At 39.8% G+C, this 17,136-nt stretch overlaps 1 protein-coding gene and 1 pseudogene across 1 annotated transcript in view; one reads left to right on the top strand and one right to left on the bottom strand.

Annotated features, from left to right (window-relative positions):
- Window positions 1–402: 402 nt before the first annotated feature.
- LOC124102977 (peptidyl-prolyl cis-trans isomerase H-like) lies at window positions 403–1,063 on the bottom strand (annotated as a pseudogene).
- A 2,019-nt stretch (window positions 1,064–3,082) lies between these two features.
- The window catches only part of Trpm6 (transient receptor potential cation channel subfamily M member 6), a 172,443-nt gene continuing 158,389 nt past the window's right edge, over window positions 3,083–17,136 (top strand). The window contains exon 1 of the mRNA XM_058584000.1: window positions 3,083–3,299. Within this exon, the coding sequence (XP_058439983.1) occupies window positions 3,279–3,299 (21 nt within the window). The 5' untranslated portion in view covers window positions 3,083–3,278. The remainder of the gene's footprint in view (window positions 3,300–17,136) is intronic.

The following is a 17,136-nucleotide window of genomic DNA, read 5'->3' on the forward strand; positions in this document are numbered from 1 at the left end:
CTTTATTTGAGATGAGATCTCACTATGTTGCCCAGAATGGTCTTGAATACATGGGCTCAAGTGATCCTCCTGCCTCAGCTTCCTGAATTAGCTGGGACTCTGCATGCCACCACACCTGGCTAGGGTCTTGTTGTTTTGTTTTAAAGCTATACATGTTACTTTGCGGACAACTGGGAAATTTGAATATGTATTAGATATTAGATAATATTTTTGTGATCATGTAGAATTAAGAAGTCTGCAATTTTAAAATGGGAAAGAAGGGAAAGAAAGGAAGGAGGCAGAAAGGAAGGAAGGAAGGGCTAGAAAGAGGAGAGGGAATGGAATAGGAAGGGAGGAAAGAAGGGCAAGCAAAAACAAATATCAAGGCAAAATGATAAAACAAAATGCTGATCAGTGGTGAATCTAGGTGAAAGGTATGTGGGTTTTCAATGTATTATTTTCCCAATTTTTCCTTAGGTCTGATTCAGTCTTGGTCTGGAGTACAGCTTCCCGCAGCTTGGGCTTGTTGTTGGGGCCTGTGGGAACATTTTCAATCTTTCTCATCACAACAAAGCTATCAGTGATTTTTCCAAATACTACCTGCTTCCCATATAGCCATTCACACTTAAAGCAGGTGATAAAGACTGACAGCCATTTATACAGGGACCACTGTTTGCCATGGAAAGAAGGCCTGGGGCTAAGAGTCTCGGTTTAAAATTTTCATCTGTAAATGGTACCTGGTAAATGCTGGTGACTCTGGTACCATCTCTATTAACAAAATTTCCACCTTGAATCATGAAATCATTTAGGAAGTTTCTCCTTTGTATCTATCCTATTGGCACTCCATCTTTTCTATAATCAGAAAGAAAGAGACTTGGAATGAAGACAAGTAATCTTTTTTTTTTTTTTCCAGTTTAGGATACCCTGAAGCCAAATGGATGCTCCTGAATTCTCCTGTGCAGAATCATCTAACGTTCTTAGCCATCTTAGGTACAATGTCTGCAAACAGCTCAATCTTCATGGCTGCCAATGCTGACATCAAAGAACATCACAGGGTTGACAGGCTAGAATTTGCCACCGCCATGGATGGTAGCTGTCCTTCTATGAAACTGACCCATTCAGTTAAGGACCTTTAAACCCTAATAGGAGTTTCCCCAGAAAAATATGTAGTTATTTTACATACAATTCTAGGATATTTAAATAACTCTTGTTCTTGTTAATATCTGGGTTAAGAATTAATTGGGCACAGTGGTGCACACTTGTAATCCCAGTGACTGGGGAAGCTAAGGAAGGAAGATTGTAAGCTTGAAGCTAGCCTCAACAACTTTGTAAGACCCTGTCTCAAAATAAAAAATAAGAAAGTCTAGAGATATAGCTCAGTGATAGTGCATCCCTGAGTTCAACCGACAGCACCAAAAAATAAAATAAAATAAAGAGTCTAGATTAAGAACTCTAGTTTTGGAATATTTTTTGTGCTATTTTCATAAATTTTTGGACATCAGCTTTTTGGGCAACTGAATAATAATGGCAAATGATTATATTGTGTATGATGTACCAGGCACTATTATAAACAAAAAGGGTGATTTCAAGCTTGTACATGCTTGTGTGTGTGTGTGTGTGTGTGTTTCTAGTTAATTGTTGTAGTCCAATAAAAGGAACCAAGGGAGTAGCAGTTCTTCCTATAGGGTACCTGCCAGTTCAGGCACTACATAAAATATTTGAAGCTCATTCAGGGCACCTATTATATTTCAGAGTCAAAAGCAATATTTGTGTGAAAAGAAAGGAAGTAAAGGAATTTATTTAGAATAGGTTTTCGGCACTGATAAAACTTGCCTCCCTGAAATAGTTAAATCTTGCTTTCCTTGGTGGGGAAGGGTGGTATTGAGCGGAGAGGATGTCTCCGAGTTCTTAGAACTAACTTGTCATTTTGGGAAAATACTTCAGGAAGGTTGATAAGAACTCTGAGTCACCAATCTACTCTTAAATCAGCAATCTAAAGGCTATCAGGAAAGTGAAGTTTATAGCATAATAAACACAACGGAAAACTAGCTCTTAAACTCTTTATACAGCACTGTATTTGAGACCCAGTTTTGACTGTCATTGGACATTTGGCAGGAAATACACAATCTACTTTGCCCTGTAAGGTAGAGTTTCAGTGATGGCCTAAAAGAAGTCGTGTGCTTGTAATGAATGTCGTCTCGGGCTCCTCTTCATAAGATCCTGCATAGGTGATAATCTAAACACATCTCTGCCTATCTCCTATCTGAGTGAGTATATGATTTCCTTTCTTCTAGAAGTATTTATGAAGAACTGGTAATGTAGTTTGTTTTGTTTCTGGTACTGAGGATTGAACCCTGGGGCACTTAACCACTGAGCCACATTCAGCCCTTTTTAAATATTTTATTTAGAAACAGGGTCTCACTAAGTTCCTTAGGGCCTCACTAAGTGGCCGAGGCTGACTTTGAACTTGCAATCTTCCTGCTTCAGCCTCCTAGGCCGCTGGGATTACAGGCATGCTAACCATGTAAAGAAAAAATAATAATCCTTTGATGACTTTCTAGGCCTCCAACTTGTTTGTGCCTATTAATTAGCTCTCTCACATTTTTTTTCATACCCCTGGTCTCCAGAGGATTAAGAACCAAGAGTTCAAAAGGGTACTCAAGTTTTGGAAATGAGCATAGTTGAGAAGACAACAAGGTTGCAGGAACAAAGAGAACCTGCTAATGTTACTTATAAACCTTTGGAATTTTAAGAAAAAAGGGTCAAAGTGATAATCTGTCTTTTAATGTGGAACATAGAAATGAAAGGCAAGAATAAAACCTTTTAGAATAATAGTTTAGAAAATATGACCACTAATGAAATTTGCAGAAATCCTCAATACATTTTTACTTATAATAACCTGATTCCAAAGTTGAATTCACTCAGCTAAATGCCAGCTCAGTGGGACAGGGACAGGGAGTTTACAACAGGCATTCCCAGAGTTGATAAAGCTCCTCAGAGCGTCTTGTTTTGCTGGGAGCACACAGAGATGACAACAGGAGTGTTAATCATTTTCTCACTAGGTAACCTTAGTCACAAGTTCCTGCTAACAGCAAAATCATCCCTCTGGTTTAAATGCAATTAAAACCTTTTTATTTAGTTCACATTTGAATTCCTCCTTTCTAGGGGAAGCAGATTTGTTGAGTAATTTTTTCTACAGATTCCATTTGTCACTTCCACAAACTGAAGTTTTTGTGATCATAGTGGTGGGTGGAATTTCAGAATCAAATTTACTGCCCTAAGTCGGGGTGAAGTTTACAATGGCTGTGATGATGAAGACGGTAAGTGAGTGAGCATTTTCTTTGCTCTTAAGTTTATTTTCTCTTATGCAAGATTTTATATGTCTGTGAATGTGCAAGGCATAATTTTGTAATCATAGTTAAATCTAAATCCATTTAGATTGAAGATTGTGTTTAAGTGATCAGAGATCAAATTGCACAGTGAAGCATGTATGATGAAATTGCTTCTGTTTCTTGAAAAAATGTTTTTATTAATGAAACAGCTTTCTTAATAAATTGAACACTTACTGAAATGTTCTTCTGCATTGATGTAATAATGTTGGACTATTCAGTAATTATACTGGAGACAATTTAATTTTAATTTAATTTTTTTTAGTTGTAGATGGACAATATCTTTTATTTATTTATTTATTTATTTATTTATTCATTCATTCATTCATTTATTTTTTAAAGAGAGAGTGAGAGAATGTTTTTAATATTTATTTTTCAGTTTTTGGCAGATGCAACATCTTTATTTTATTTTTATGTAGTGCTGGGGATCGAACCCAGCGCCCCGTGCATGCCAGGCCAGCGCGTTACCGCTTGAGCCACATCCCCAACCCAATATTTATTTATTTTTTATGTGGTGCTGAGGACTGAACCCAGGGCCTCACACGTTCGAGGCAAGCACTCAGCCCCAGCCAGACCCTGGAGACAATTTTATTTGAACAAAAAAGATGAATAATTTTGATTATTGGAAATAGCTAAGCTGGAAACTCTGTGGTATACCTGTAGATAGATTTTGGTTCTAATAGAAATATTGTTTTATGGTTGTGTGTTTCTATTCAGCAAGATGATTTTTTTCTTGTTTCCTGAAATTTATTTGAAGTAGTTATGGCAATTTTATTAGTGAAACCTATCTTGATATTTCAATTATTTCCTTTCCTGGAGAAGAACATGATATTTGGGTATAGTAGAAACACTTTCATTGGAAAAGTGCTGACTCTTTTCTTGCCCATCTCAGTTGGGTGATGCTTTATTTCAAGAAATAAATAGAGATTTTTATCCTTTGAAGCCTAGAACAGTCTATGTGCACAGAAGTTTGTGGAAATAGAAATTGATTATTTTTTCTTTTACTCTGCATTCATATTAGTGGATTTTGGCAGATATTTCCTAGACACTTGTATCAAGTCTTTTTTTAATTTTTTTAAAATTAATTAATTAATTTTTATTTATATATGACAGCAGAATGCATTGTGATTCTTATTACACATATAGAGCACAATGAATAGATGAAAAATTTTTTTTGTACTGCAGATTGAACCCTGGGGCACTCTACCACTGAGCTACATCCCCATCACTTTTTATTTTTTTATTTTGAGACAGGGTCTTGCTAGTTGCCGAGACTGGTCTCAAACTTGCAATCCTCCTGTCTCAGCCTCCCAAATTGCTGGGATTACAGGCATGCACCACCACACTCAGCTTGTATAATGCTTATTAGGTACAGAATAAGTCAGTGAAAAATCAAAAAGGAAGTAGAAGGTAACAGTCCTTATCTGAAAGGAGTTTAACTCATATCTATTTCACTATGAACCAAACATTTCCATTTTGGAGGACTTAATGCCACTTTTCTTCTAAGTATTTAAAAAGTTATAGGGATGAGACACTTGTTTACAACAATATTGCTCATTGTTTTAAAAAACTGGGAACAACCAAATGTGAATGAACAAGGTATGTTAATGAAAAATGGAATGTTATATAATTCATAAAAAAGAATGGAGTGAATCAATATTTGTTAACATAAAACCAGTCAAAGTTATATTGCTAAGAAAAGCAAGCTTCAAAAAATATTAGGTATAACATAGCCCATTTTATATAAAAACAAATAAGTGTCTACATTTACAATGTTTGTAGGAATCATCATTAAGTCATTTAAGTGGCCATTTTCAGGATTAGATAAGAAACTTTTTGACTTTGTAGGCACTAGAATGTCTTTGGCAGGGACTTCATTTATTTAATGTTGAAACCCTAGTGTATATAATAGTGCCTGGCTCATAAAGGACACACAACACATAGTGTTACATGAGTGGGTAAATGAATTTCTGAATTTATTTATTTAGTAATATTTAAAACAATTGTGGTTAACTTGTAGAAGACACGAGTCCACAAAATTAAAAAATGATGTAGAAAACATTCAAGCTTCTAATTCTTCCTTTCTTCTTGTTATCTCTACTTTTCCATATTGGAATGACGTGCTCCCTTCCTTTTATACCTCATTTTAATTCAACAGGAAACAAAAATCTAGAGGTCGGGGTGCAGCTCAATAGTGGAGCACTTGCCCAGCATGTGCAACACCCTGGGTTTGATCGCCAGCACTGACCACATACACACACACACACACACACAAACAAAAAAACAAAAAACAAAAAACAAAAATTCTGCCTTGGCTTCGTACTTTGGAATCCTCGGGAATCCATGCATCTAAAATCCTAGATTTTTGCTTCCCTTTTTAAGTGAAGGCCATCTTTCAGATTTTATGACAAACCCTGTAGAATATAGATCCTATCCTACAACCTTTTGTGTCCCCAATACATAACATAGGACCTCCTGCATAGAAGGAACATGATTTTGTAGCTGGTTATTCTTTCCACAAACATTTGCACAATTCTCAATGATGCTATACTGCTGTAATCCCTCCTTCTATACAAAGCATTGTATGCAATAGGCACTCAACACGTGTTTGTTGAAGAAATGATGGGTGCTTGACTGTGGCATATAATCTTTGTGTATACCAGTGGTTAGATTTGGTTTCAAGGATGATAGGAGGAGGCTCTTGGTTTGAGATTCTTTTGGTAGCCAATGACAGAACATCTGAATAAAACTGGCTATTTTAGTTGGGTTTCTGTTGCTGTGACCAAAATACTTAACAAGAACAATTTAGAGGAGGAAAAATTTATTTTGGCCCACGGTTTCAGAAGTTCAGCCCATGGTAGCTGACTCCATTGCTTTATGCCCAAGGTGAGGCAAAACATCATGGCGGAAGGGAACAGCAGAGGAGTACTGACCTGCTCATGGCATCCAGGAAGAGAGAAAGAGGAAGGGATCACAGGGAAAATGCACCCTTCCAGGGTACACCTTGTCCAGCTATGCCCCACCTGCCTACAGTTACCACTCAGTTCCATTCAAACTAGGAGGACTAATTAGCTTACAGTACTTGCAATTATTTCACTTCCTGCATTAACACAGGAGCTTTTGGGGGACACCTCAGATTCAAACCATAGAAGTAGAAACAGAAGAGTCTTTGTAAGCCAGTAGAATGAGTTGAACATAACTTTCCTATGTTCATATAAGAATACATGACCAGTGTAACTCCACATCATGTGCAATCACAAGAATGAGAAGTTATAATCCATGTGTGTATAATATGTCAGAATACACTCTACTGTTTGGATATCTAAAAAGAACCAATTCAAAAAGAAATACAGCACAATATTTAGGTATAATAAACTAAACAATAATTACTATAAAAAAAAAGATAGGAGTCCTTGTTGGCTCACACAATAGTTGAATGGTGCACTTGGCTTGAAAATTAGCTAGACCCTGTGGCTCAGAATGATCTCTCTCTATCTGTTTGTATTCTGTTCTCAGACAAACTTTCTCCTTGAGGTTATAAAATAGCTACCAGAATCTCTAGGAACTATATTCTTTCACTTTCTGATCAGCAGGAAAAATGTGAGTGTTCCAGCAACCCTAGAAGACGAAATGAGGATACTTCCTCAGCGTGAGTGAGCTGTGCTCAACACTATTTGTGGCTGTGAGAGCCAACATACAGACCTTATGAGCCTCAAGGGCCAGGGGTAAAGCAGCCAAGACAACCAAGGGCAGGGGATAGATGAATCCCCAAATAAAAATCAGAGATTTTGTTATAAGTTGCCATATCAGCAACGGATGCCTGATAGTTAAACAACCAATGTTGATCACCAAGGAAGACAAAGAAATTCATTCCCTTCTTTTCTATTCTCCTTAAGATAAATAGATTACACAAAGAGCCCAGTGAACCCTAGCTTTACAGAGAAGTACCATAGCTATTAACTGTTAAAAAGGAAGCAAAAGGAAGATGTAAGGAGTAGACTGACTTGGAAGCCAAGTCCTGTTTTCTATCAGTAGTTCTCGAATGAGATGGGGATAATTCTGATTGCCAGGCCATTCTTTATAACAATTACAGAAGAATCATAGTATTGGGATCTGAACAATAGCACCCTTAGGCTCCCAAGTAAATTGTGTTAGAGCCAAGCTGGAGAACAACTATTCAAAGAGATCTCAGGGAGGATTAATAATAGTTCTAAAGACACCTGAAACTTTGCCTTAGGTAAAGTAGATTCTCAAATACTGTATCTATTGATTTGTTTAAAGGAGGAAAAGAATAGATTTAGGCAAAGGAGGGATAATTGTTGTTAACCTACTGTGTGCTAGGCATCATCTTCAACTCTCACTGCATATAATATCTCAGCTCATCCTCATAGTCAGGAATAAAAAACCCTCGACTTACAGTGAAGACAGAGATTCAAAAAAGCTAGGTAACCTACTGAAAAGCCAACCAATAAATAAAACAGATCTGTTAAGCTCCAAATTACATACTCTTTTACCATACCATTTGTAAATATCAGACATAGATTCAAAGGCAAACTCAGATGTTGACTAACAACTAAATTCTTCTGGCTGAAGAATAGAGTATAGCTAGGCATGGTGGCACATACCTATAACTCCAGTTGCTCAGGAGGCTGAGGCAGGAGGATCACAAGTTCAAGGTCAGCCTGGGCAACTTAGCAAGATCCTTTCTTGAAATAAAAAAGTAAAGTGAGCTATGGCGATGCGTGCTTATAATCCCAGTAGCTCAGGAGGCTGAGGCAGGAGGATCTCAAGTTCAAAGCCAGCCTCAGCAACTTAGCAAGGCCCTAAGCAACTCAGCAAGATCCTTTCTCTATACATATAAAAAAGGTCTGGGGATGCGGCTCAGTAGTTCAGCATCTCTGGGTTCAATTCTCAGTACCAACAAAAACAAACAAAAATAAATTAATTAATTAAAAGGTCTGGGTGTATAATTCAATGGTAGAGCACCCCTGAGTTCTGTACCTAGTATGGTGGGGGATGGAGAAAGAGAGTATGGACAAGGCATGAAGGCAATCCTGAAAAATTGACAGAAGTAGCATCATCCAGAGCATGAAGTAGAAAACTAGGCCAGGCGTCAAATCTAGCCTAGTGTTCCATTTTTGTAAATATAATTTTATTGAAAATAGACATGTTTATTTACCTAATATCTATGGCTGCTTTGCTCTCTGGTGGCGGAGTTAAGAAGTTATGAAGACTAAAATTTTATTATCTAGCACTTCATAGGAAAATTTGCCAACTTTTGACAGAGCATTTACATTTTTATACAATCTGCTGTTCTGAGGAGGGATGAGTTTATTTTATCAATCCAGGATGATAATTCTTGTGGTTCTATGTGTAGGATTCTCCCAAGTATTGCCATATTCAATCATTAAACATTTTCTGAGTGTCTACAATGTGCTAGACATTATGAGCTTTTGGTCTATTGAGAAGATAAAAGAGTAATTGGAAGGTAGTACAATAAATTCTACAGTGAAAAATAGGATATTAAAATATGGTAACTTCTCTCTCTGCCTCTAAATTATAGGAGGGCAGGATTTGGGTCTGGTTTTGTGCATCAGTGTTGGCTTAGCCCTTGGCAGGGTACCTAGTAGGCAGTAGGTGGATCAGGAAGTATTTATTGAATGAACTAAAGAATGGAGGTTAGCGTAGGTTGCCAGGGGAATAAACATAACTTGGACTATTAGATTATGAAGCTAAAGAAGAGGAAGAAGAGGAGAAGTGGCTGGAAGTGGGGAGGTGAGCAAAGAAGAGTGGGTTGTAGTAGGAGTTCAGCAGACCCACCTGGAGCAAGTTCTACCTTGTAGGGTGGAGGAAAAGAGGACTGAACCCCAGCAGTACTGACATAATTTGAAGTGAGATCTAACACAGAAAATCTGTTCAACTCCTGAGTCCACAGTCTCCAGAGATTCCTACTGCCTACAGGATAAAATCAAGACTCCTTGGAGAACCCTTTACAACCCCTATAATTTGTTTCCCGCCGATTCAATCATACTTCTTTAGCCAGCTCCTATGGTCTAGTTTTATGCTTCCTGATTGTGCTTTATTTAGCCCAAATCTTTTAAAAAGATGTGTGCAAGGTGGTCACAGTGGCACACACTCAGCTACCAGGCAGACCGGTGCAGGAGGATCTCTGCAAATGAACAAGACTCTGTCTCAAAACAAAAATAAAATAATTATTTTATTAAAAGTAAAAAAAAGGGCTGGGGATGTAACTCTACCTGTGCTCCTGGGTTCAATCCCCAGTACCAAACCCCAAAAGCCAAACTAAAAAACCCATAAAAATGCATCCCTTCCTTGGGATACCCATTCCTCTCTCTAGTTTACATTACTGTTTATGTAAGACCCGATGCAACTGTCACCTTTCTGTGACTTTTCCCATCTGTGCCAACTCTCATTGATGACTCTCTTTGGGTTCCCTCAGCTGTAACCATCATCTACCTCTTCCTTTTAGATCCTGAATCAGAATTGCCTCAGACTACCTGAACTGTTTCACGGGTTAATGCTTTGTACCCGCCATTATATTATTGGTTCCAGGAATCATGGATTATAAGGTTCTCTCCTATTCTTAGTAATTTATTACACTTAATGCTTGAGTAAACACTTAAGTACTTCTTGAATAAATAAATGAATGGATCAGGGGAATAAAAAGTTATGAAGTTGAAAATGCTGCTAAAAAAGGAAGTCAGAGAATAGAAAACAATTAGAGGAGATGCTAACAGGGTGGGAAAAATGGTGGTTGGAGGTATTCTCAAAAGGCTCAGGTATTGAGGGAAAATATTCAAATTTATTTAAAAAATTTAAAATAGAAATCTGATGTTGAGAAGTGAGCTAATTTACCTCTCAGTTTATGGCACTTTATCATCTGTCTAAATTCTCCTGTTTTAATGTATGTATAGATTTGTTCATTTGTTATATTCTCCTTTATCCTTATTTCCTATTGTCATTCCTCTTTACTCTCACAGCAACCATTCTAGAGTGGTAAATATGTAGTGTGTGTGTGTGTGTGTGTGTGTGTGTTTCAAACCTGTGTATTAGCTTTCTGTCTCTATAACAAAATACCTGAGATAATCAATGTATAAAGAGATAAGGTTTATTTTGGCTCATAGATTTGGCAGTTCCAATCCATGATTGGTTGGCCCCACTGTAATCCTGGTGGGAGCATGTGATAGGCAAAAGAGCTCACTACATTTCTAGGAAGCAAAAGAAAGGAAGAGAAGGAGACTAGGTATCCAAAATATCTTCAAGGCATGCTCCAGTGACCTAAGAACTTCTGACTAGGCCGTACCTCCTAAGGTTATAGCACCTCCCAATAGTACCCCCCTGGGAAACAAGTCTTTAATATATGAGCCTTTGGGGGATAATCAACATCTCAACCATAGCAACTGTATTTTAGGTTTTTTGGCATGTATTTAAAGATTTATAAATTTGGTAATGTGTTATGGACCTTAACCTTACTTTTTTCACAAGAACTAAGTTTTTTAAGATCTGTATATATTGCTGTGGTACCCATCTATTACTTCAAATTGTTATAAAATATAAATGCTTCGTGGGAGAACTCATCTATTACATTATCTATTTACAGTTCCAATGATGAAAACCAATATTACCTCCAACTTACTCCACCACAAAATGTGACGATCCTCATACTGTTATTTTGTGAACCTAGTATGAAAATTTATTTGGAAAATGTCCTGGTCTAATTAGATAGATGTATAGGGTATACATCTATCTAATTAGACTAAGAGTGCCATATTTCTCTGCCAAATGATAACTCCAGGTTATAGCACCATCTTTCCCTGTCAGCCCCATTAATGTACAAAGTGTCTGTATACTACAGTCCTGTCAACAGCTATCCTGTCAACTTTCTAATCTTTGCTGGTCTATCAGAATTCAAATTGATATTTCATTGCTTTAATTGATGTTACTCTGCTTTCTAATGAGTTTCAAAATTGCTTGATGCTTCTTTCAGTTTCTTCTATAAATTGCCTGTAAATATTTTTTGTTAGTTTACGTTTAAATGATTATATTTTTCAAACTGGGAAAATTACTTTAAAGCATGTTCCTCTTACTATTATTAAAACTTAGTTTTGAGGGTCTGGGGATTTGACTCAGTGATAGGGTACTTGTCTTGCAGGCATAAATCCCCGAGTTGAATCTCCGGCACCATTAAATAATAAATAAATAAATAATAACTGGATTTGGGGTGCATCTGAGAGTCTGAGACAGAAGAATTGAAAGTTCAAGGCCAATCTGGGCAATTTAGAGAGACCCTGTTTCAAATAAAACAATTAAAATGAAATGGAGTTGTGGCTCCAGTGGTAAAGCACCTCTGAATTTAATCCTCAGTAATGCAGAATTAAATAAATAAATATAAATAAAAATGGCACTGGAAATGTAACTAAGTGGTAGAGAACTCCTGGGTTCAATCCTCAGTACCACACACATAAACACACACACACACACACACACACAAATTTGTTTTGATTTCTTTCTTTCTTTTTTTTTTTTTTTGGTACTTGGGATTGAACCCAGAGGCACTTTGGCACTTTACCACTAAACTGCAATCCCTGCCTCCCTTTTTAAAATTTATTATTATTTTTTTAAATTTGAGACAGAGTCTAGGTTGCTTAGGGCCTCACTAAGTTGCTGAGGCTGAGTCTTAACCTTGTGATCCTCCTGCCTCAGCCTACCAAGTCTCTGGGATTACAGGCATGCGCTGCTGTACCCGGTCTAGTTTTGATTTTGAGAAGATGGCAATGGGTGCATTGTTCTTTTGTCCTCTCAAATCTCTACAAGTAAAATATAAGACAAAACAAAAAAATTAATAATATTTGTAACAAAACTAAATACATACCCAGTTTCTGGTCTAGTGTGTAAGGATATTGAAAGTCGTTATTCCAAATTCCTCCAAAACTACAACAAAAAGCTTAACAAACTGAAAATCAATAACTCTTCTTTCAAAAAATATTCATAGAAAATTCCCATACTGAAAAGCAGAAAGAAAAAGCATCAAAAAGACAGAACAGTGTGTGTGTGTGTGTATATAATGAATGTGTGTGTGTGTGTGTGTGTATAATGAAACAGTATGTCCAGGACCTTGGGGACAGTTACAAAATGTGTAAGTGTGTGTAATAGAAATACCAAAAGAATAAAGATGAAAAGGAATACAAAACACCTTAGAAGAAACAATGACTAGAAATTTCTTAAAATTAATAACACCAAATCACAAACCTAGGAAGCTCAGAGAGCATCAAGCAGGGTAAATACTAAACTAAGGGACAAAGTTAACTCTAGAAAACCCTCAATACAACCAGGTAGGGAGAAAGCCAACAATCACAACTAGGTATTTCATTATTGTGAGGTCAGGCAAGGCGGCACCCCAGAGGAGGCAGATTTAAAAGGCTGCTGAACGAGGCTTAATATTGAGACTCACTCTCGGGCAGAACTCTATCAGACGGACACAGTGGACAGGTGAAGGGTCTGAGGAGAAACGGCATGGGGGCTCGACAGGACTGGAATTTTATGGGGCTTATGGCAGAAAGGGAAGGGCTTTGGACAGAAAAGAGGATTTTTAGAGTCCCTTGTCCCAGTGGAGTTGGTTGGGGGAACTGGCTGAGATCCAGGATTGGCCAGGAGATCCCACTGACTGACAGGCGGTTCTGTTGGTGCCTGACTGATGTTTCTTTTGCAAGCGCGGGCTGCTTGGTGCTTTGTTCCTAAGTCACGGCCACCGACCTGACACCCTGGCCTTTTTGATGATATAGCTTAGTGAATTTCATCTGACTATTTCCTGCTGGCTTAGGGGTGCTGGGAGTAAAGGAGTGGCTTGGGTGTTGGTTCTGTGGGGAGGTGACTGTAAGGGTGTAGGAGCATCTGGTTGTAGGTCACTCTGGCAATTTCACCCACACGCTTTTAGATGAACCTAAATGAATGGAGGGTGTCGACGTTCTTTTCGACCAATCCAGTTTTATTGATATAGTGACAGCATTCTTTTTTCAAGAATATATAGGTTCTTCCTTTGTCTGCTGTCAGGAGATCTAGGGCTCAACGGTTCTGTAATGAAACTTGGGCAATGGACGTTGCCTTTGTAGGGAAGCGAGAGAGGTGACAGATGCCTCTACCACTTCCCGAATTGTTGTTCAAGCTTCTGAGTAGCGGTTACTTCATAACCAAGTCCTCCTGCCTCCAGTCCGGAGGCAGCTAGTGAGGAGGCCAGGGAGAGTCCAAGTACTACTGGTAGAAAGATGGCCCTTCTTGTCCTGGAAAGAGAGGTAGTAACAAGCCATGTTAATTCAGCCTCACTGTACAGAGTTAATTGAGGGACCAAGATAAAAGGAACACAAAAAGCAAAGGGCATGTTGAGGCTTAGATATTTTTGTTAGGGTACCATTGCACCAGAAAAAGAACCCCGGCAGAGTAAAGGTTAGGGAAGAAATTAGAACCATCTGGTCACAGGGTGCTGAACCAGAGGCAGTGTAGCAGCAAGGGAAAAATCCCTGATGAGTTATGAAAAAGAGGTACTTCCTCAAAGGCTGGAGAGGAGGGTTCTTGGGGTCTAGTTGAGGTATTGAGAGGAAGATCAGTGGGATTCACAGTTAATGGAGCATGATCCAAATATGAACAGAAGAAACAGTCTGAAATGTTATTAACTTTGGATAAATTGAGAAGCTGAAGGCCCTGACGTATTAGGGTCATCCATGAGAAAGGGTCAGCTTTAGGATGGGCAACTGCATCCAGCTCATGTTGGAGTTTCTTCTCTTGCTCTTGGATGGTATGTGAATTTGAAGGAACACTTGTATACAAGTTCTCCATATTCTGATAGAGGCTGAGGGGTGCTTGGCAAAACCCCAAGAAAAATATTTACCATTAACAACCAGAAGCCCATTTCCGGTAACATGGGTCCCAAATAGTTAATTTGGTGTATGCTTGATTCTCATAGAAAGACTTATCTAGGATGTGTTTCTTGCATGAATTATAAGGGCACCCACCATAGGTGTTAGGCCAGTGCTTACAAGATTCCTAGGTTTGGTTTGATATGAAGCATAGCATTGCTGAATATAAGTGGGACAAGGTGGCTTGGTTGAATCCAGAAATATTAAAGGTGACCGCCTGATTGCAGCCAGTGGAAGGGCAATCGCCTTGACCTATAAACTGAGAGTGGGTGGTGCCATCCTGCTGCCATGTTTCTTGGATGTGGAAGCGCTATCTGTGGTTGGGATAGAAGCTTGAAAGAGATTAATGATTAGTAAAAGAAGGAGGTTGGCAAGAAACCTTGAGTTTTCTGGGCCCAGCATGGTGGAAGTCCAGGACTGGACATTTGGAACAGGTGCTTTCTTAAGGTGGGAGACATGGTACCAAGGGGAGTGGTCCAAGAGCTTGGCCTCCAATGGGGTAGTAAGTATGACTGTATGGGGTCCCATCCAGCGAGGTTTCATTGACTGAAGATGCAGTTCCTGAAGTAAGACTGCGTCACCCAGTTGAAGAGGGTTTGATTTGGTTTGTGGTTGGGCTGGGATAGAGGTAATGGATGGCGCAGGAATGCACCGGTCTGTGTGTTCCCTTAGGAGTTTGTGAGAAGTGTGAGATAGGGAAGGTAGGACACAAGGGGAGGAGGAGTGACTGGAAAGCCTTAGTTGATTAAGAGAGGGCACCCATAGAGTAGCTCAAAGAGGCTCAGGCCTGAGGGGGCTCTAGGAGCTGCCCGAATTCAGGTGAGGGCCAATAGCAGGAGATTGGGTCAGGACAGTCTGAGTTCAATAGCAAGTTTAGTGAGATGATCCTTGAGAATGTTGTTAGCACTCTCAACCTTACTGGAGGATTGGGGTCAGTAGGGGATGTGGAGCCTGGGAATGATCTGCTCGATGAGGATGGAGGCGACAGTGTCAGCAGTTTCCCTGGAGGTAGGGAACGCTTTTATCCAACTGTAAGAGAGTCCTATCCCCTAGTCACAAGCAGTTAGATCCTGTGACAAGGCTTGCTGAAAGAGATGGGGACTGTCCCTGAACCCTTGGGGTAGGACTGTTCATATCAGCTGTTGAGACCTAAAGGAGGTAGGGTCTTCTCATGTGAAGGCAAAGAGTTAATAAGAGTCAGGATGGAGAGGCACTGTAAAGAAGGCATCTTTAAGATCCAGGACAGTAAAGTGAGTAGTTGAAGAGGGGATATAAGAAAGAAGAGCTGTAAGGGTTGGGAACCACTGGGTAGATGGGAATAACTGCCTCATTAAGTAGGGGGAAATCCTGGGCTAAGCAATAGGCTCCTGAGGGTTGTGCACCAGCATTATGGGAGTGTTGCAGGGGGACTCAGCAGGAATGAGGAGTCCCTGGGCAAGTAACCAGTCTATGATGAATTTAAGTCCCTTCCTGTGGGTTTTGGAGATAGGAAATTGGGGATGTGAAGGAAATTTAGTTTGGGGTTTCAGCTGGATACAGACTGGCTTGTGGTACCGGCTTGGAGATGTACCAGACCTGGGGATTGACAAGGTCAGGGGGCAATGGGACTGTAGGTCAGGTTATTAGAGAGGGTAAGGATTAGAGGCAGAAGAAGATGGGTGGTAGTATTCTTGGGGTGTAGTTGGAGAGTGGCTCCTAGTAATTGGAGAACATCTTGCCTAGGAGAGGAAGCAGACAGAATGGAATGACCAGGAAAGAGTGTGTGAATGGGTGTCCCTCCAGGGCACAGGCCAGCTTAGCAGTTTGGTGTCAGGAGGAGGGTTGCCATCAATCCCCATAACTGAGACCTGGAAAGGAAACAGAGGCCCAGAATGGGCAGGCAAGACAGAATAGGTAGCCCCAGTGTCCACAGGGAATAAATAAAAATAAAATAAAGCTGGACTTACCCATTACCTGGAGCATTACCCTGGGCTTGGAGAGGGTGGTGGGGGTCCTCAAGTCTGGGCTTCTTCAGTCTTCTGCGAACCCCAGTAGTTCAAGAGAAGGGACCGCCTGGTTGGTCATACCCCCACATAGAGGCACTGAGGAAGGGCCAGCCATGGGGCAGTCAATCTTCCAATGTCCTGTCTGTTTGCAGGTGGGGCATGGCCTGGAAGGAGGCCGTGGGTTTGGGTATTGGTGAGCCCAGTGACCTTTGCATCCACATTTGAAGCAAGCCCCTGGTGGAGAGGTATGCTGGATCCCCCGTGAAGCTCTTGCTTGAGCTGTAGGCCTCAGGGATGCTGCCAAGGCCTGGGTTTGGAGTGTTACCTTTTTTTGCAATGGAGCCTGCTTTAAAGGCCATTTTCACCAGATTTCAGATAGGGGTCTGAGGGCCCTCCTCAGCTCTTTTGAGCTTTTTTCTAATATCATGGGCCAATTGAGTAATAAAATGGGTTGCTAACACTGTAGCCCTGGTGGGAGACTCAGGATCCAGCTTAGTATATCTAGTAAGGGCCTCTGTAAGGCGATTGAGAAATAAAGCAGTATTTTCATCTGGATTCTGGGTGACTTCTCTCAGCTTATCAAAGTTAACCATCTTATTGGAAACCGCCTGCATGCCTGCTATAAGGTATTGAACCGTGCGAGCGCAGTGACAGCGACCTTGTTGGTCATCTTTTTTTTTTTTTTAATATTTATTTATTTTTTTAGTTATAGGCAGACACAACAACTTTGTTGGTATGTGGTGCTGAGGATCGAACCCGGGCCGCACGCATGCCAGGCGAGCACGCTACCGCTTGAGCCACATCCCCAACCCCTTGTTGGTCATCTTGATAGTCCCAGTTGGGTTCGTTAGG

Source organism: Marmota monax, unplaced genomic scaffold (assembly GCF_021218885.2).
Source record: "Marmota monax isolate L192 unplaced genomic scaffold, Marmota_monax_Labrador192_F-V1.1 WCK01_AAM20220418_F8-fsc00059, whole genome shotgun sequence".
In the NCBI taxonomy this organism is placed as follows: domain Eukaryota; kingdom Metazoa; phylum Chordata; class Mammalia; order Rodentia; family Sciuridae; genus Marmota; species Marmota monax.